This window comes from Salvelinus namaycush, chromosome 31 (genome assembly GCF_016432855.1).
Source record: "Salvelinus namaycush isolate Seneca chromosome 31, SaNama_1.0, whole genome shotgun sequence".
Taxonomy (NCBI): Eukaryota; Metazoa; Chordata; class Actinopteri; order Salmoniformes; family Salmonidae; genus Salvelinus; species Salvelinus namaycush.
In genome coordinates, this window is record NC_052337.1 from 47,223,150 (window position 1) to 47,244,751 (window position 21,602).

Sequence of the window (21,602 nt, forward strand, 5' to 3'; positions counted from 1 at the left end):
GGAATTTATTATTATAAATAAATAAATTGGATTTCATACCTTTCTCTCTGTGTTTTCTCGGACTGAGGAGAACGGGAGCTACGGGTAGTACCAGGGTGTTAGTAGGTGACGTAAGCACCCAGATGAAATAAAATACATTTTAATGAAATACAACCCGAAGATGTTAACCTGGTTGTTCTGTTCTGCATTGTGCACTATTCTAATAATTTGAAGTGTGATGGAATAACCATTTTAACTCCCCTACACATAGAAAAGGCATGTGTAGGAAATGCATGCATTTCCCAAATCTGAATAGGGCCAAACTGCATTACATTCAAACAAATACAAATGTATAAACAGGACATGATACAGCAACAAGATACAACGTGTATTATGTAGGCTACATTCACAAGTGGAGGGTAGTGGTTTCCTTTTCTGTATTATTGTACACATTTCATTACACGTGCTGTATATACATACAGTATCTGCTAATTTGACAATGACAGTGAAACCATAACGAATGAGTTGAGTTCATAGCAGCCGTTGGTCTACCTGAGTGAAGGGTAACCCCCATTGGCTGAGGACATTGGGGTGGGGAGGAGGAACTTTCAGAGTTGCGCGATAGACGCGCAACTCTCTTCATTCCGAACTCAGAAGCGTATGCGTTGACATCTCACGAAATTGAGTTCTCACGGAGACTATTCTCTCCGGAGTGTGTCGTCTGTCAGTCGAATTTATTTATTTACAAAGGATATTTATTTAAAACCATTTAACCACGTCTGCAGCTAACGACACTGTGGATCTATGCAAATCGTTGGAATTGTAGGGCTTTTTTGAAGTTGAAGAGAGGAGGAATGTATCGTTTCTTTGTGAAACTAACGTTTCTTATTCCAGTCATCGTCATAACACAAGGTAAAGTGCCCGGGGGAAAAAGCTACTGTAAAGTTATTTCTCCTAAGGATTTAAACAATTAGAGACTGAATGTTTTAATTCAAATCAATATTATTAAGTTGAGTTGAATGACTGTTACGTTGAGTTTGATTTTGTTGAGTGCTGCAAGATCACGTTTCGTTCATTTCAGTGAATGAGGCTTTAATGTTTGAAAAATAGGCTACTGGTGCTCTGCCTCTGTAGTCTACGGATGTGAAGTGGTACTGTAATAGGATTTAGAAGTCGTGTTGGCTATTTGATTTGCTTTATTACGGATCTCTGATCTTCTGCGTCTTTCTCAGTGCGAACAAATCATGGGAACTCATCCCCCTGTGCCTTGGCACATCGGTCTTACACACTTCACAACTCGAAGTGATGACGATAACTTAAACTGTATAGACTCTTGACTAGTAGACTTCAGCATATTTGCAATGTAAAACGTTTATCCCACTGAGCATGTAAGCAATTGTTGATGTGTGCCCTTTTTTTTTTCTTTTTTTAAACGTGCACTTGATTTCGTCTAGTTAGGCTATATCTAGATTTAAAATTAGATCCATTTTGTTTTATTTCTCATGAAGTTGGCTAAGGTTAGCCTGGGCCTGACTAAACAGTATTTCGTCTGTGGAGCGATAGTTTCGTGGTAGGCTATGTATGGAAGGCGTGTGTTGCGGGGGGCGTTGGTGAGAGGGTGTTATTCTCTCTCTATGGGAGAGCGTGTGAGTCCCGTAGGAGGTGGGGGTTACTGGCTTGTTTTATGGCTCGTGCTGGGCTGTGATTTCTTTTGTTCACACGTCTAAGCTCAGCAGCTGTTGCGCTTTCCGCGCAAAGTTAGCCTTGAGAGCCGCTAGTGGGTACTATGGATCTCCAATGTCATCTGGGCTTGATGTGCCCAGACGGTAATACACTCGTGTCCCCCGGCGACTGGTTCGTGCATAAAACACTCTCCATTCAGGCTGCAAAAAGGCTTCGATTTCCTCCTCAACTCGATTCAATGGCAAGAAGGCGGAAAATATGCATACTTTCTTTCTGAAACACAACTTTCCACCACCATGCTAGAGTGGCTAATGTCTAGGAATGCTAGTCACGGATGTTGCGTGTGGCGTTAAGTCAATCTGGTTGCAGCAGTCTATTGTTTACCCCTGGCTGATGCTGCATTCAAAGTAACTGGGAACTCGGAAATGTACGCCACCCGACTTCAGTGGGTCCAAAACAAGTCGAAACTCGAGAGAAAAAACGAGTTCCGACTGGGGAAAATGTATTTGAACGCCACCAACAAAAAACATGCCACCTGCTGGAGGGAGACAGACATGGCTTTGGCAGTGTAAACATATGTTTCCCATGCCTATCAAGCCCCTTAAATTGAATTGACAGATTTTTGGATGAGTTTGGCCTCTCTCTTCCTCTTTGATGTGGGGGCAACATCAGGAAGTAGTATTAGCCCCCACCATGCATGCTGCTAGCCTCACCGGCCAACAAGTCGTCTAGGCCTACATTGTCCCCCAAACCACAGCTTGCACACAACATGATTAGTTTCAAAGCACACATCTCAGTTGGCATTTAGCAAAAATGGTTATCGCGCAAGTGTTAATAATGTGAATTGGCTTTTAAAGTTCCACTTTCTGCAGCCTATGTCTTACGGTAAAATAACGTTTTTACAGTGGGCCTATTAATAACTGAATTGAATGTGTTTTTGTGTGAATTACTGTTTTTTGTGAGAGTGTTATTTGTTGCTCCTTTATAACACATTTGTCTCTACAGGTCTAAGATGCTCTCTAACTACTGAATCATGTCTGAATGGAGGGAGGTGTGAGGCCTCCTCTGACAGAAACGGAGAATGCAGGTAAATAGTCCACATATTGACAACACTTTGCTGAATGGCTTTTCTTGTTTGATATCAACCTCAGAACTTTTTCCACAATACCAGGCCAATTATTACAACCGTGATCAGGATTTTGAGTTTGGGTGTTTCTAAGCACTGGAGTTCAAAGTTGGGTTATTGGAACTCTGAAGTTATCCGTGGGTATTTTGTAAGGTGCATGGTGCAGTGTTAGGGGTGTTGTAAGGTTTTGATAATAGTGTGTGGTACTAGACATATTAGAGTGTTCTTTGGTAGGCTATAGAGGCAAGAGGCCTTGTTTCCCCTCATTCCAGCCTTTGAGAGGCAGCTCTGCTCAGCAACCAGAGGCCCTCAACTTTCCTCTGAGCAAGGTCCTTCCTGTAGCCGCAGAGCCCTGCGCGTCTGCACTCCAAAAGAAAAGACTGAAAGAGAAGTCCCCCCCCCCCCTCCGCTTATGAATGCAGGACACTTCCCCGGCGGCGTGAGGGACGCGTCCCAGTCCTAAATCTGTTTTTTCTGCTCTTTCATGGGGCGACAGCTGGGGATCGCCTGCCGCCCGGCGACCATTGTCCCTTAGTCAGAGCAATGCTGTGTGACTAATCAGAGTGGGGCTTCCCAAGAACGCTACAACTACTAACCCCCCTTCCCCCCCAAAAAACCGCCACAACACACCCTAAAACTCTTGCCGTACCCCGTTCGAGAGCTCTTCTCCTGATTTCTGAGTAGGCATTCTTCCCCCTTATGACCTCCAGTAGAGGGCCAGATGGCGCTGAAATGTAATTAGATTGGATGTTATTGGTGGAGTGAGATTAATTGGAGTAAACTGAAGAAATTTTGAAAGCAAACAAGTGGGAGTGAGTGGAGCAGATGAGGGTTCTCTAGCCTGGGCCTGATGCTGGTGCACGGATGGGCAGTATATGTTACAAAATATTGTGTATTTATGTACTTAGTATTTTTACATTTGAATTTAAAGACCTGCTGTAAAAACAAATATACACATGACCTGTGTTCATCCCTGAAAATATTTTTATCACCACGGTGCTGGTGGCCTCTGAAGGAGTTCAGTGGTGGGCTACTGAGTGGGTGTGGGCTACTGGGTGGGTGTGGCCTGAAGGCATTTGTGGAAGGCCCCACTCTGTCCCCAAAGGGACCTATGCTAGCCCGTGGGCCACAACTCAATTACATCTGAGTTAGAAGTGCCTTTTGTTAAGTAAGTCAGGTGTTAAATTAGGTTAAAAGGAGACTGGATTGCCAGCACAGGATAGGGGCATCTAGTGGGCCTCATCAGATAGAGATGCGGATGTCTCTGTCCACTCTCTCCTTAAGCTGCATTTACACAGGCAGCCCAATTCTGATATTTTCAAACGACCAATTAGTGACAAAAAAAATCAGAATTGGGCTGCCTGTCAAAACGCAATTTCAGTCTTCCTCTCATTCATCATGTATCTCTCCTTTCCTCACCAAGCCAAACAACCATCAATCATACTCGACATGTAGGTGTGTCAGTGTCAATATCCAGGGGTCAGAGTGGAGCGTCACTGGGAAGGATCTGGGAGGGTATTGATTATCAAGCTCATGTTTATTTCTAAAGTTTATTATTCACACACATCGTTCCACCGCAAAAAACACAAGAGGATTTCGACCCCCACCATTTCAGATTGTTCTGAATTCGTTTGTTAGAAACAGAAAAGATACGGATTCCTGCATGATTATTTTGTATTTTTTTTTTAATATAATTTGATATCTGAGAAATTAAGCTAATTGATTGAACCCAAATTGTCTATTTTATTTATAGTATTCAATAAATATATTACCTAACATCCGATTTGGACTAAACTTTTTTCTAACAATGAGTTAGATATGAGGAATCCAATGGAATGGTCAAAAATCACTGATGGACACCCTACGCCAATCCCACCCCAACAACAGGTATATAGTATCAGTCTGTTTAACAAGTAGTATAGAACTGCGGCTTGGAGTATTGTTTCGTCATTGCATGTAATGTATTCCCAGTGAATTTGGTTATGTTTTTTCACCCTGCTCAGAGAATTTTGTCATTGAAGTTATGTTGGGCTCCCGAGTGGCGCAGCGGTCTAGGGCACTGCATCTCAGTGCTTGAGGCGTCACTACAGACACCCTGGTTCGATTCCAGACTGTATCACAACCGGATGTGATTGGGAGTCCCATAGGGCGGCGCACAATTGGCCCAGCGTCGTCCGGGTTTGGCCGGTGTAGGCCGTCATTATAAGTAAGAATTTGTTCTTAACTGACTTGCCTAGTTAAATAAAGGTTCAATTTAAAATGTTTTTTTTTATGTCCCATCCTACATCCTGATATTACCAGATTGGGACGACTAGATGGTGCTGTTTAAAATCATCCTAAAGTATCTCCAAATTAAATTATGTAACTCAGTGATATTAATTATAAATTATTTGGAAATGGAGCTTGAAAAAACATGAATATAGGTACCACTGACTTGCTTTGGATTTGTTCCACATAAAAAGTTTGCATTTGAAACAGAGGCTAGGTAAACAAAACGAATGTGACATTTTGTCATTTGAGTGAACTATCCCTTTAACATGGGGGGGTGGTACCTATATTAGTATTTTCACGCTCCATTTCCATATAATGTATAATTAATATCATTGAGTTCAGACAGACTCCATCAGAGACCTGACAGAGAGACACCATCGATGCAATGAGAACCTGGTAATATCAGGATGTAAACCTAGCAATTTCAATTACCAATATCTCTGAACAGGGAAAAAACATCACCAAATTCACTGAGAATACATTACAAGGGATGAAGAACTACTCAGAGCTGCAGCTCCGTACTACTCCATACATAGAACTAATACTGTACACTCGTTGGGTTAGGATTGGCGTGGGTGGCTTTTGACCGTTTCTTTGGATTCCTCATGTCTAACTCGGTTTAATTTCTCAGAGATCAAATTATATTCCAACAAAATAATGTTGCAGGAATGCTAATCGTATCTCTTTTTAACTACAGAAATGTTTTCAGAGAACAAAATGGTGGGTATTATGGTTTGCTGAAATGACATGGAATGACCCCCAGCGGTTTATGTGGAATTACCTAAAGTAGCTAGATTGTCTTGGGAAAAGTGTGCCCTAGTTTCAGTGTGTGGTTTGATTGATGTGATGGTGCCGAGTTCCATCAGAGGTGGGCAGGTGTCAGCAGCAGAAATGTCAAAGGGCATTTAGCACATCATCTGATCACCTTTTTACTTATTTTGAGGAATTTACAAATGACTCAAGTCATTCTAGATAAAGTGATCCAGATATTGGGCCCCATGACACAGATGGCAATTATGATGAGGTGGAGTTTGACTCAGATATACTGGGATAGAGTCTGTCCCAGTCTGTCAAATCTGCCTGAGAACTGACAGGTCAAAGGTTTCGAGAGAGTTAGAATGGACCATGATAGGGGCTTAGCCTGGTCCAGATATGCATACTTTAGTTCAGTTAACTTCTCAGCTAAATTAATAGAACATATTCCATAGTGTTTTATGATGGATCAACTGGTGGCAAAATTCTATATAGGTTGGTTTAGAGGACCAAGCTAAAACGCATCTGGATCAAACTATTAGGGATTAGGTTTGGGTTTAGAACAGGACATGGTTTTACTGACTTGTTTACGCTGCTCCTTCCTGCAGGATTGCCTCACCTCCTCGAAAACAGGAAGTACTTTTTTGGGGGTGGGCGTCGCCCATGTGTTCTGTCCTCCACCTCAGGTTCCAAGAATAGCTCTTTTATTTGAAGCCTTTCGGCATGGATCATCCCCAAAACAGAATTCTCACCTTATGGCTTCACATCCTTCCCTCAACTTGCATTGATATTAGTTTGGTCTGAGGGAGTTTTGTCTGACTAAGGAGTTTGGTCTGAATGAAGCACACCTGGTGCCTCATTTATAAAACTGTGCGCGGAGGATTCGCGTCAAAAGGTGGCGTACGGACGAAACACAGACGGTGCTTATGCACAAAAATATTGTGATTCATAACATTCATAACGGTTTCTCTTTATAAATCACATTCAACTCGAAATTTGGCGCACGTGAGCGAGCGTCTTGTCCCACCTTTTTAATGTTCATAGTTGCCTATAAATAGTCAGTGAAACGCTCCTAATTAATATTCATCCATACTGACTGCATAACGACAATGACGGCAAATCCCGACAGGAAGACTAAAAAAGAAATGGAAGTTCTTGTAGGGGAGGTTGAAGCAAGAAAAAATATATTGTTTGGGGTACAGTGTGGGCATTACAAATGCCAAAAAGGCATTAGAGTGGCAGCATGTGGCGGACGCTGTGAATGCTGCTGGCTCAGAAGGTCGGACCCTCTCGGAAATAAAAAAAGAAGTAGTCTGACATAAAAATGGAGGCCAAAAGGCGCATAGCCTTACACAGACAGTGTTTGTGCCACGGGCGGGGGAAAGGGGACACCGGAGCTCAACCCCCGTGATGAGCAACTTGCCGGTATTATAGTGACGGAGAAGGACACGGACATGCAGACACACCGGATGATCCAGGTATGTAATTAGTATTCCCTCGTTTGAAAAGAGTAAACCAAATGCATTCAAGTTGTTTCAACAATTATTTAGATTAAACATTTTGATATTTTCTATTGTTTTTAGTCGCTGCTTGTTCCAGCGAGGTCGGTGGTGCTGCAGCTGAGCAGGAGCTGGGTGCACCCAGCCCTGGCGTCTCCAGTGCACCTCGTGCGTCACAACCCTCCAAACGGCCGTGTCCTCACAGATGCAGTCCTGCAAACACAAAGAGACACCATCGACGCTATTAACAAGGTTGCCAAGGAGTTGAAGTGGGACAGGCACGGCTTGGTTTCTGCGCGTGCTTCTCTGTAAAGCTGGGCCCTCTACAGCACAGAGATCCAAGAGAACAGAGCTTGGTAATCGGAACCGACTCATAAGCCACTCATCATTGGCCAGTAAAACTGTCTGGTCTCTGAAAATTCGCTCTCTCCGAATTCTTCCATTTGCCAATTCTTCCAACAGTGCCAAGCAGCCATTGTGCATCATTACACATTGTAATTGCATGCCTTTTTATACCCACCCATTTGATTGTCAAAGCTACCCAATTTATGAATGAGGCCCCTGGTCACTCACACTGCCTCCACTCAATCTCAGGAGTGACTGAGTCATTGTAGGGAAAGTCAGTGGAATCTCTCTTTGTTTGTTCCACCTCTTCAAATGTGGTGTGCCAATTTACCGTTTGTGGCACTACATACAGACCACATCAGTGTGCCCTCATGGGAAAGGCCTCAGTAGCAGGGATTCTGCAAAGTGAGCAGTTATCTCAAGACCTTGTGTGGAGGGTCATGTCAGGTTGAGCCTGCAGGAGCCTCAAGGTGCCACATGAGGGAGGAGGATGTCTTCCCTGTAATGCACAGCGTTGAGATTGCCTGCAATGACAACAAGCTCAGTCCGATGATGCTGTGACACACCGCGCCAGACAATGACGGACCCTCCACCTCGATCCCGCTCTAGAGTACAGGCGATAAACGCGAATCTGACCATCACCCCTGGTGAGACAAAACCGGGACTCGTCAGTGATGAACACTGCCAGTCCTGTCTGGTCCAGCGACGGTGGGTTTGTGCCCATAGGCGACATTGTTGCCGGTGATGTCTGGTGAGGACCTGTCTTACAACATGCCTACAAGCCCTCAGTCCAGCCTCTAACAGCCTATTGAGGACAGTTTGTGCACTGATGGAGGGATTGTGCGTTCCTGGTGTAACTCTGGCAGTTGTTGTTGCCATCCTGTACCTGTCCCGCAGATGTGACGTTCGGATGTACCAATCCTGTGCAGGTGTTGTAACGTGGTTGGCCACTGCAAGGACGATCAGCTGTCCGTCCTGTCTCCCTGTAGCACTGTCTTAGGCGTCTCACAGTACGGACATTGCAATTTATTGCCCCGGCCACATCTGCAGTCCTCATGCCTCCTTGCAGCATGCCTAAGGCACGGTCATGCAGATGAGCATGGACCCTGGGCATCTTTCTTTTGGTGTTTTTCAGAGTCAGTAGAAAGGCCTCTTAGTGTCCTAAGTTTTCATAACTGTGACCTTAATTGCCTACTGTCTGTAAGCTTTTAGTGTCTTAACCACAGTTCCATGTTCATACATGTTTTATGGTTCATTAAACAAGCATGGGAAACAGTGTTTAAACCCTTTACAATGAAGATCTGTGAAGTTAATTGGATTTATTTGGTTATCTTTGAAAGACAGGGTGCTGAAAAAGGGACTTATTTTTTTCGCTGAGTTTATTATGATGACATTTTGATGTTCTTGTTCATTTTGTTCTTTGTCATAGGGTATTTCGACTGCTAATGCACACACAAAAAAGTATTGATGCAAACGGAAGTCTATGCCCCTTCATTGGTCAACAGTAGGGATTCTTCAATGAAGTGTTTGTTGTCATTCAATTCGTTTTCCTGCAAATTTTTCACTTGAGAAATACTGCACCAAACATCTTCGTTAGATATAAAATTGTACGACAAAGATCTTCTCGGCAAAATCATCAAAATGAATTACAGATTGAGTTATCTTTTACTTTTTTTTTAGGAATTGTATACTGGCTACGGCGTCTCAAGATGGACAAGCAGTACTATTGCTGCCTTTTCTAATTTTTTTAAGCAAAGGTCTATTAATTAAGGGAGTATGCGAAACCCCCTCTAAGATAGTTCAGAGGAACGCGTTTAGCCTCTGCGATGCTCCTCCACGATTCAAGGAATGCTGCCTGCAATGTATGCAAATGCTGCTCTTCATTTGTCCTCCTATAGGATTACTCCGTGCTCTCTGGCAAAGCTCAACTCATAGTTGAGGCTTAAGGCCATATCAGGAGCCGGCCGGTGCGGCCCAGGGTCAAGCGCCAAGCGTGTGGGCAGGTGTTGGGCTTTTATTGGCTTTTAAGTCTCAAGGGCCAACACTCCTTTCACGACCCGAACCATTCCCAAGTGCTGAATTTCCATTGGAGATTCACCCCAAGTTTTACCCCGAGCTAGAGGTCTGGGCAGGATGGATTTCTTCATCCCGCCTGCACCCACAGCTTTTCATACCTTCTGTCCGACGCCCACCCACTACCACAAGAACTGGTCCCAAACTCAATCGCAGTCACTAGTCAGCCATGGTCCCAGCAATTGTGTGCCCTTTAGGCAATATCAAAATGTGCACAAATAACCAAAGAAATTGGTTAAATTACCAGAGATTTTCACATGGCCCATTTATATTAGGTTATTGCTGTGCTATATCAGCCAATAGGCTAGACGTAGTTTGAAGATGAGAGAGCGGAATCTTGCACTTTCTCTTGAGCTATTTTATAGCCAACTTTTTTGGAGTGGGGCGATTTTCAGACCGAGACAAATATAAGTGATCAATATGTATTTCTAGACGATGTAGTAAACTATGTCCTAATTATATTGAGGAAGTTAATTTCCTTGGAAAGATAGCTGCCCCATGCTCTCCGTCCATGCATAAGGTATAGAATACAATTTGAATGAATACCACACGCAGCTATTCATAACCATATGGCTACTGAATTTAAAGCAGCAAGAATGATGAGAGCGGACACTTGCACTTTCTCTTGAGCTCCATTTACATGTAGGATATAGCCTGCCTTTTAGAAGGACGATTTGCAGATGGAGACAAATAAATAGGTAATCAATATTTTAAAAGAAAAGAAAAAGGAGCAACGCTCGCTCAAAATGGTAGCTTATTCTACGCCCCGTCGTCAGTGATTGATCAACAGTACTACTCCTAGTAGCAGTGGGAACATGAAGTGTTGTCATTCAGTGAGAGACAACTAGATTTCATGCACATTTTTTTTCACTTGCACCAAACATCTTAGCTAGATGTACAATTTCAAAACTAAGATCTATGCAAAAAAAACAATCAAAATTAATGACTGATTTCTTGATTAATTCAGACCTTTTTTGCACTAACTCTCTTGCACATGCTCGACGTACACTCACGCTGCTGCTACTGTTTATTATGTATAGTCACGTTACCCTTACCTACATATTACCTCGACTAACCCGTACCCCTGCACATTGACTCAGTACTGGTGCCCGTCGTATATTGCCTCGTTATTGTTTATTGTTACTATTTTTCCTTTTGTTTAGCAAATGTTTCTTACTTTTTAAAAACTCTGCATTGTTGGTTAAGGGCTCATATGTAAGCATTACACCTGTTATATTCTGCGCATGTTTCTTTATTTTACCAGGTAAGTTGACTGAACGTGTTCTCTTTTTTTGAACCTTTATTTAACTAGGCAAGAACAAATTCTTATTTACAATGACGGCCTAGGAACATTGGGTTAACTGCCTTGTTCAGGGGCAGAACAACAGATTTTTACCTTATTAGCTCAGGGATTCAAACTAGCAACCTTTCGGTTACTGGCCCAACGCTCTTACCACTAGGCTACCTTCCGCCCCATTTACAGCAACGTCCTGGGGAATATAGGCGAGAGGAAGGGGGATGAATGAGCCAATTGTAAGCTGGGGGATGATTAGGTGACCATATGAGGGCCAGATTGGGAATTTAGCCAGGACACCAGGGTTAACACCCCTACTCTTACGATAAGTGCCATGGGATCTTTAGTGAACACAGAGAGTCAGGACACCTGTTTAACATCCCATCCGGAAGACCGCACCCTACACAGGGCAATGTTATGTCCCCAATCACTGCCCTGGGGTATTGGGATATTTTTTTAGACCAGAGGAAGGGTGCCTCTTACTGGCCCTTCAACACTACTTCCAGCAGCATCTGGTCTCCCATCCAGGGACCAACCAGGACCAACCCTGCTTAGCTTTAGAAGCAAGCCAGCAGTGGGATGCAGGGTGGTGCACTGCAAATGTGACAAATCAAATGTTATTTGAAGACAAACATAATGCTGAAAGGGCGGAAAAATATGAGCAGAGGTTGATCAAGTAAGAAAGGGGGTGGTGGTGTGGGGAGAGGGAAAGGACGGAGTTTACCTAAGCAGTGGCAACAAACAGCATGAAGGTTAAAGCCACAAGTGTCACACTTCTTCATGCACAGACATGTACTTTTATTTTATTTATTTTATTTAACTAGGCATACACACCCGAATGTTGTTGTTTTTTAAATCCGCGCTACAGACTGCTATATCGGCCCGCTAATAAAGGACTAGTAAAGGCCCAGTGCACTACGTTGTGTAAAGGAGAAGAGAAAAAAAAGGTGGGAGTTGGGGGCTGTTTTTGTGTAGGAGGCTGAAGTCACTCTCAGTGGCAGATGGCAGATCAGGCCCTATAGGGGGAGGGGAGGAGAGGGGGCTGGCCCAAAGTCACAAATGTGTTTGGGGTCAGGGGTCAGGGAAGCATCTGCTCTGGCCCTGAGGGGACATTGCATTGCTGGGAGAGACCTGTTGCTGGGGTCTGTTGCTGAGGCCTGATGGTTTTACAGCGTGGGGGGGGGGGGACTGACTTTAGGACAAAGAAGATCCATTACAGTGAGGGGATGGGGAACACGCATAGGCAGACACACGCGCACATACAGACTCCACCTCTGTGTGAAATAGACAAAGAAAGAGAAGGACAAACACAACTCTCTCCAAACATATAGTAGCAATTGTAGTGTGAGCAAGCCCCTGACACAACTTTTTTGGTTGTCCTGCATGACGTATTGAGTTTTTTTGTTTACTTATCATGTTACCTCATCCCCATATTATAATTTTTTTTTGCTCCTTTGCACCCCAGTATCTCTACTTGCACATCATCATCTGCACATCTATCACTCCAGTATTAATGCTAAATTGTAATTATTTTGCCACTATGGCCTATTTATTGCCTTCCCTCCCTAATCTTACTACATTTGCACACACTGTATATAGATTTTTTCTATTATGTTGTTGACTGTACATTTGTTTATCCCATGTGTAACTCTGTTTGTGTCGCACTGCTTTTTACATGACCTTTTTTTGTGCCTGGCAGTTGGCTGTAGGCTACTCCTCTAGCAGCTTGCTAGCTAGCTGTCTAAAAACAGCACGCAAGCTCGCCTTTTAGCTTCCCACATGTGAAATAATCTGATTTATAATTAAATAATATGCCCTGGCAAAAATGATTATACTTACCAGTGTAACCTACAACACTATCCCAATTTGATATAAGCTAAACATAGAATGTCATCATGTTTGGTCACAGAGAAAAGCACATGGCTAGTAGCTGTTTTTACCATTTGAAAATAGCCTGGAATCGTGTAGTTATACTTCTAAACAAAATACCTTTTTGGGGTAATAAGGCTACAATGTTGTTTGGTTTATTATTTGAGCTGTCCCAGAGATTATATTTGGTTATCAATACATATCCTATAAAGATCAGATCAAGGAACCAAGCGAGTTTGGTGGTAAAATACAGCTTAATTGCCTACACAACACTGCCCCCACGGTTGTGCAAGGAATTATATGTTGCTTTTGTGCTTACTGCAAGGAGACCTCCTTTCGTGACAAAATGCATCCGCCATCTAGAGGACAGCATCCCCCTCTAGAGGACAGAGAGGAGGGGAGAGGGGGAGGAGGTGTGCCTAACAGCTGCCTTCATTAACATGCGCACCTGCTCCCTGTGGAGATTCTACGAGGCCAACAGATGCCCTCTCTGACATGCATAGACACACTTACACTCTCTCTATCTCTATCTCTCTCCCTCTCACTCACACACACACACAGATTCTCTAGATCGCAGTCTAGATCTCTTTAGTATAAACGTTAGATTATTACAGTGATGCCTAGTCAGACTAGTTTCCCCCTGCCAACCACATCTGCTGCCATGGTTTGGATGGGGGTGAGGGTCTTTCTGGGAATAAAGAGGGTGTCTCATGATGTGATATGTGGGTGTGGGGGGGGGGGGGGGGGGGGGTTGGACTAGGAGACTGTTGCTGTGTGTCTGTGGTGGGAGTGTGGAGGGGCACAGAGGGGCTTAGTAGCCTTAATGTGGTGCTCCGTGTCTGGGCAGCTGGGCCGATCAGGGCCCCTTGATCTCTAGGGTCATGACGGGATGAGGGTGGACAGCCTGGGTTAGAAAAGGTAGCTGGGAACGGGACGGCACAGCGAGACTGTCCCCAAAGCCTGTTTTTGGTGGCGTCTGTTGTCCCAGCAGAGTGTGTTTTCAAAGTTCTGAGGGACATCTAATCCAGGGAGACACACTAGGAAAACAGCCCACTCTGGCCTGGCTCTCGCTCCATCCCTCCCTCCCTTGCAGGGCTCCGGTGGGCCTCTGCTGAGCGGGAAACTGATAGGGCCACTATCCACACCCATCCTCTTGCTTCCCTCCACTCCTGGCTCGTTAGTATCATGTGTTGATATAGCGTTTGGGGAGATACAATTCTATTGTACTGCAAGAGAAACTGCAATGGAATTCCACCATATTCTATCCTCATTCTCTATATAAAAGAAGTGGTTCCTCTGCTTTATACCATTTGTGACTGCTTTAGACAGTTTTAGACTGCTGTCCACTTGTTTCGACAGCCTCTGTCACTGGTCTCCTTTCTCTCCAGGTGTACAAGTGACTACGTTGGTAGCCGCTGCCAGTACTCCAACCCCTGCAATCCCTCACCATGCCGCAACGGGGGCGAGTGCCGCGCCGTATCCCACGGCAACACTTTTGAGTTCCACTGCAAATGTCGACTGGGCTTCTCCGACCAGCTGTGCCTGACGCCTACCAACCATGCCTGCATGAGCTCGCCCTGTCGCAATGGAGGGACTTGTGACCTGATCACGCTCTCCGACTACCGCTGCCGCTGCCCGCCCGGATGGTCAGGTAAGATATTAAGATGTATATTTTTAAGGTAATTTCTGATTTTAGTGAACAGATACTGGGAGACGGTGACAGTAGGGAAAGATAGAGACACTATATATACAAAAGTATATGTGGACACCCCTTTAAATTTGTGGATTTGGCTATTTCAGCCACAGCCCTTGCACACATTCGTGCAATCTCCATAGACAAACATTGGCAGTAGAATGGCCTTACTAAAGGGCTTAGTGGCTTTCAACGTGGCACAGTCATAGGATGACAAATTTCCAACAAATCAGTTCGTCAAATTTCTGCCCTGCTCGAGCTGCCCCGGTCAACTGTAAATGCTGTTATTGTGAAGTGGAAACGTATAGGAGAAACAACGGCTCAGCCGCAAAGTGGTAGGCCACACAGCTCACAGAACGGGACCGCTGAGTGCTGAAGTGTGTAAAAATCGTCTGTCCTCGGTTACAACACTCACTACTGAGTTCCAAACTGCCTCTGGAAGCAACGTCAGCACAAGAACTTTTCGTCGGGAAAGTCATAAAAATGGGTTTCGATGGCCGAGCAGCCGCACGCACACAAGCCTAAGATCCCCATGTGCAATGCCAAGCAGCGGCTGGAGTGTTGAAAAGCTTGCCGCCATTGGACTCTGGAGCAGTGGAAACACGTTCTCTGGAGTGATGAAACACGCTCCACCATCTGGCAGTCTGACGGACAAATCTGGGTTTGGCCAGATTTGCCAGGAAAACGCTACCTTCCCGACTGCGTAGTGCCAACTGTAAAGTTTGGTGGAGGAAGATTAATGGTCTGGGGCTCTTTTTCATGCTTCAGGCTAGGCCCCTTAGTTCCAGTGAAGGGAAATCTTAACGCCACAGCATATACAATGACATTCTTGAAGATTCGGTGCTTCAGCCTTTTTTGGGGGGGGGAAACAGTTTCGAGAAGGCCCCCCTCCTGTTACAGCATGACAATGCCCCCGTGCACAAAGCGAGATCCATACAGAAATGGTTTGTCGAGATCAGTGTGGAAGAACTTGACTGGCCTGCATAGAGCCCTGACCCCAACCCCATCGAACACCTTTGGGATGAATTGGAACGCCGACTGCGAGCCATGCCTAATCGTCCAACATGAATGCCTGACCTCACTAATGCTCTTGTGGCTGAATGGAAGCAAGTCCTCGCAGCCACGTTCCAACATCTAGTGGAAAGCCTTCCCAGAAGAGTGAAGGCTATTATAGCAGCAATGGGGGGACCAGCTCCTTGTTAATGCCCAGGAGTTTGGAATGAGATGTTTGACGAGCAGGTGTCTACATACTTTTGGTAATGTAGTGTAGGTTGTTTCAAAGGGCAATAGGCTGGATTCGAACTAATGCCGACACTGTAGACACGTGCCGGAGGCTGCAGCATTACCACTAGGTCTAGCCAGGACAGATAGGGTTTTAAGACGCTGTGTTAGGGGCCAGGACATTTTCATGGTCAGATCACATGGTATTGAATTCACAACTTGATTATTCCCTCTGGAGTAATTTGATGCTCGTCGTTGGAGTGCACCCAGCTGGCACATTTGGTTCCTTGGAGTTTGTGGGAATGTACGTTTTGGGTTTTCCGTTTTGGGTTCTCCAAAAAACAGATATTTTTTATTTTTTATTCTGAGATGGGAAATGAACATTTCTCCTGTTCTAGGAACCTTAATTTTTCAGTTGCAGGGAGGTTCTGATAATATTTTACTACCCGAAAGTTTACCTGGGATGTTTTTTTAACATTCTGAGAATGGATATTTTAGGTTATTTGTAGGTTTTTAAATAACGTCCCTAACTTCCACTGAATGTTTCAATAAGACTTTTAATAACACTGCTAGCTTAGTTTGAGTTGTTTTGAAGATATGACATTTGTAAATTATTTTTGCTTAGACATTAATCATGCACACAATTCTTTTGTGACATGCTGTCAATGAGATTCAAACCTTAACCTCTTATGTTCTCAAATCCAATGGAAGTACCAGGATGGAGCTAGCATGCCATGTTTTTTTTACTCATACAAAGCTGTTAATGTTAGTCTATTCAAACAGACCCCATTTCAAAGGAAAAAACACTCATTAAGATGAGGTGTGGCCAATTAGTGGGCTCGACCAACATACCCGAAAACACTTAACAGGACAGAGAGTTATGTTGATGCTGAGAAGGGAATGTATATACACTGCTCAAAAAAATAAAGGGAACACTTAAACAACACAATGTAACTCCAAGTCAATCACACTTCTGTGAAATCAAACTGTCCACTTAGGAAGCAACACTGATTGACAATAAATTTCACATGCTGTTGTGCAAATGGAATAGACAACAGGTGGAAATTATAGGCAATTAGCAAGACACCCCCAATAAAGGAGTGGTTCTGCAGGTGGTGACCACAGACCACTTCTCAGTTCCTATGCTTCCTGGCTGATGTTTTGGTCGCTTTTGAATGCTGGTGGTGCTTTCACTCTAGTGGTAGCATGAGACGGAGTCTACAACCCACACAAGTGGCTCAGGTAGTGCAGCTCATCCAGGATGGCACATCAATGCGAGCTGTGGCAAGAAGGTTTGCTGTGTCTGTCAGCGTAGTGTCCAGAGCATGGAGGCGCTACCAGGAGACAGGCCAGTACATCAGGAGACGTGGAGGAGGCCGTAGGAGGGCAACAACCCAGCAGCAGGACCGCTACCTCCGCCTTTGTGCAAGGAGGAGCAGGTGGAGCACTGCCGGAGCCCTGCAAAATGACCTCCAGCAGGCCACAAATGTGCATGTGTCTGCTCAAACGGTCAGAAAGAGACTCCATGAGGGTGGTATGAGGGCCCGACGTCCACAGGTGGGGGTTGTGCTTACAGCCCAACACCGTGCAGGACGTTTGGCATTTGCCAGAGAACACCAAGATTGGCAAATTCGCCACTGGCGCCCTGTGCTCTTCACAGATGAAAGCAGGTTCACACTGAGCATATGTGACAGACGTGACAGAGTCTGAAGACGCCGTGGAGAACGTTCTGCTGCCTGCAACATCCTCCAGCATGACCGGTTTGGCGGTGGGTCAGTCATGGTGTGGGGTGGCATTTCTTTGGGGGGCCGCACAGCCCTCCATGTGCTCGCCAGAGGTAGCCTGACTGCCATTAGGTACCGAGATGAGATCCTCAGACCCCTTGTGAGACCATATGCTGGTGCGGTTGGCCCTGGGTTCCTCCTAATGCAAGACAATGCTAGACCTCATGTGGCTGGAGTGTCAGCAGTTCCTGCAAGAGGAAGGCATTGATGCTATGGACTGGCCTGCCCGTTCCCCAGACCTGAATCCAATTGAGCACATCTGGGACATCATGTCTCGCTCCATCCACCAACGCCACGTTGCACCACAGACTGTCCAGGAGTTGGCGAATGCTTTAGTCCAGGTCTGGGAGGAGATCCCTCAGGAGACCATCCGCCACCTCATCAGGAGCATGCCCAGGCGTTGTAGGGAGGTCATACAGGCACGTGGAGGCCACACACACTACTGAGCCTCATTTTGACTTGTTTTAAGGACATTACATCAAAGTTGGATCAGCCTGTAGTGTGGTTTTCCACTTTAATTTTGAGTGTGACTCCAAATCCAGACCTCCATGGGTTGATAAATTTGATTTACATTGATAATTTTTGTGTGATTTTGTTTTCAGCACATTCAACTATGTAAAGAAAAAAGTATTTAATAAGAATATTTCATTCATTCAGATCTAGGATGTGTTATTTTAGTGTTCCCTTTATTTTTTTGAGCAGTGTATTTTTGTTAGCTACATGTGTGACAACTCCACCAGTCCTGTTTATGATATTGTTTACAAAGATTATACAATTATTATTTTTTTTAAATAATGATTTTTTTAAAATCATTTAGTATATTTGAGTTTAACCATAGTATTTGTTGTAATATTTGTTCTGTATTTGCGGGTGGATTAAACTGAAATTACAAGCAGCTTTCTATGGCTTGTTTCAAAAATAGCTATATTTTGGAGATTATTTCATTTTCAAATAAAAAAGTGAGAGGGGTATTAAAAGGGGGAAATGGCCATTCTTGGACATGGGGTGAGAAATTCTTACTAATCTACTAGAGAACCAGTTCGATTTAAGTATAACGTTTGTATGACTGAAGCCCGTAGTGAGAGATTTCATATTTAATCATTTCTGCCCTCTGAATTCATATTCATTATATACAGTTGAAGTTGTTTTTCAACCACTCCACACATTTCTTGTTAACAAACTATAGTTTTTGCAAGTTGGTTAGGACATCTACTTTGTGCTTTGCTGCAGGAGGGACTGGTGCACTTTACAAAATAGATGGCATCATGAGGGAGGAAAATTAGGTGCATATATTGAAGCAACATCTCAAGACATCAGTCAGGAAGTTAAAGCTTGGTAGCAAATGGGTCTTCCAAATGGACAATGACCCCAAGCATACTTCCAAAGTTGTGGCAAAATGGCTTAAGGACAACAAAGTCAAGGTATTGGAGTAGCCATCACAAAGACCTGACCTCAACCTATAGAAAAGTTGTGGGCAGAACTGAAAAAGCGTGTGCGAGCAAGGAGGCCTACAAACCTGACTCAGTTACACCAGATCTGTCAGGGGGAATGGGGCAAAATTCACCCAACTTATTGTGAGAAGCTTGCGGAAGGCTACCCGAAACGTTTGACACAAGTTAAACAATTTTAAAGGCATTGCTACCAAATACTAATTGACTGTATGTAAACTTCTGACCCATTGGGAATGTGATGAAAGAAATAAAAGCTGAAATAAATCATTCTCTCTACTATTATTCTGACATTTCACAGTCTTAAAATAAAGTGGTGATCCTAACTGACCTAAGACAGGGAATTTTTACTAGGATTAAATGTCAGGAATTGTGAAAAACTGAGTTTAAATGTATTTGGCTAAGGTGTATGTAAACTTCCGACTTCAACTGTATATATTTACAGGCCCATTTAATTTTGTTTGGCTTGCCATTCCAAATAAAATAGAATATCTTTTGCTCATATAATAAATAAACAAGTCGCTAGGTGTAGGCAAGGCCATAAGCAAGTAGGTGAACTAGGATATGACTAAGGAGTTCATCAGGGTGATTTTTCTTTCACGTAGACAAGTATTTTCTTTTCCATGGTAGCAAGATCTTATCTATTTTTGCTAACTTTCTATTAAAATGTATTTTATTGTGATCATTTGTTTATTTTTGGCATATGAACATAGAGTATTATTGGTAAACTACACGGTAATGTAAAAGCTGTATATTTTAGTGATCCAATACGTAGTATAGTACATTTATCATTAAAAAAATATGTAGATCGTCTAAGGCTGTGGACGGATCCAAATTGTGGATACATTTTTTTTTTAAAGAATCATCAGCCTACAATGACACCTTTGTTTTTAAGCCCTGGATTTCTAGCTCCTTGATATTATTGTTGGATCTGATTTGAATAGCTGACATTTTTGATGGTCATAACAAATAGATATGCCGATAGTGGACAACCTTGTTTTAATACTTTCTGAGAAGTAGCCATTATTTACTATTTTACACCTAGGGTTACTATATATAACTTTAACCCATTGAAATATTCCAGGCATTTATAGATAAATTCCAGTCGTACTTTGTCAAAAGCCTTTTCAAAGTCAGCTGTGAATACCAGGCCTGGTTTCACAGATTTTTCATAGTGTTCTATTGTTTCCAGTACTTGTCTTATATTATCTCCAAAGTATCGTCCATGTAAAAAACCTGTCTGATTAGGATGAATAATATCCGACAACTTTTTTTTGTCTATCTGCTATGCATTTTGCTAGAAGTTTTGCATCACAACACTGAAGTGTAAGGGGCCCCCTATTTCTTTTATGTACTGGATCTTTATATTTAACACTTGGGCCTGTTTCAGTAATAATGAAATCAGACTTTCTTGTTGAGAATCTGATAATCTACCATTTTTATGGACTGGTTAAAACATGCTTATAATGGTGCTCTGTGTACATCAAAAAAGGTTTGGTATACCTCAACTGCCTAGAAGACCAGCATCCCGGAGTCGCCTCTCCTGTTGACGATGAGACTGGTGTTTTGCGGGTACTATTTAACCTCTAACACCTCCCAAACCCGGATCCGGGAGCACCCCCATCAGTAGAAAAGCTACTAGCATAGCCTAGCATAGCGTCACAAGTAAATACTAGCATCTAAATATCATTAAATCACAAGTCCAAGACACCAGATGAAAGATACACATCTTGTGAATCCAGCCATCATTTCTGATTTTTAAAATGTTCTACATGGAAGACACAATATGTAAATCTATTAGCTAACCACGTTAGAAAAAGACACCACTTTTTTTACTCCACCACTTTTTTACTCCATCAGTAGCTATCACAAATTCGACCAAATAAAGATATAAATAGCCACTAACCAAGAAAAAACTTCATCAGATGACAGTCTGATAACATATTTATTGTATAGCATATGTTTTGTTAGAAAAATGTGCATATTTCAGGTATAAATCATAGTTTACCATTGCAGCCACCATCACAACTCTCACCAAAGCGACTAGAATAACTACAGAGAGCAACGTGTATTACCTAATTACTCATCATAAAACATTTCTTAAAAATACACAGCATACAGCAATTGAAAGACACAGATCTTGTGAATCCAGACAATATTTCTGATTTTCTAAGTGTTTTACAGCGAAAACACAATATAGCGTTATATTAGCTTACCACAATAGCAAACATCACACCAGCATTGATTCAAGGCAAAAATAGCGATAACGTATAAACCACAAATATATTAATTTTTTCACTAACCTTCTCAGAATTCTTCAGATGACAGTCCTGTAACATCATATTACACAATGCATATAGAGTTTGTTCGAAAATGTGCATATTTAGCGGCACAAATCGTGCTTATACAATGAGAATAGTGTCCAAAACCTCAAGCAATCTGTCCGGCGCCATCTTGGAGAGGCACCTATTCTAATCGAAAACTATTCATAAACTTGACTAAAAAAATACAGGTTGGACAGCAATTGAAAGACAAATTAGTTCTTAATGCAATTGCTGAATTAC

At 43.2% G+C, this 21,602-nt stretch overlaps 1 protein-coding gene across 1 annotated transcript in view; it reads left to right on the top strand.

The window, feature by feature from the left end:
* Positions 1-643: 643 nt before the first annotated feature.
* The window catches only part of LOC120026015 (neurogenic locus notch homolog protein 1-like), a 66,743-nt gene continuing 45,784 nt past the window's right edge, over positions 644-21,602 (top strand). The window contains exons 1-3 of the mRNA XM_038970793.1: positions 644-891; positions 2,668-2,749; positions 14,281-14,543. Coding sequence (XP_038826721.1) covers positions 834-891; positions 2,668-2,749; positions 14,281-14,543 — 403 coding nt within the window. The 5' untranslated portion in view covers positions 644-833. The remainder of the gene's footprint in view (positions 892-2,667; positions 2,750-14,280; positions 14,544-21,602) is intronic.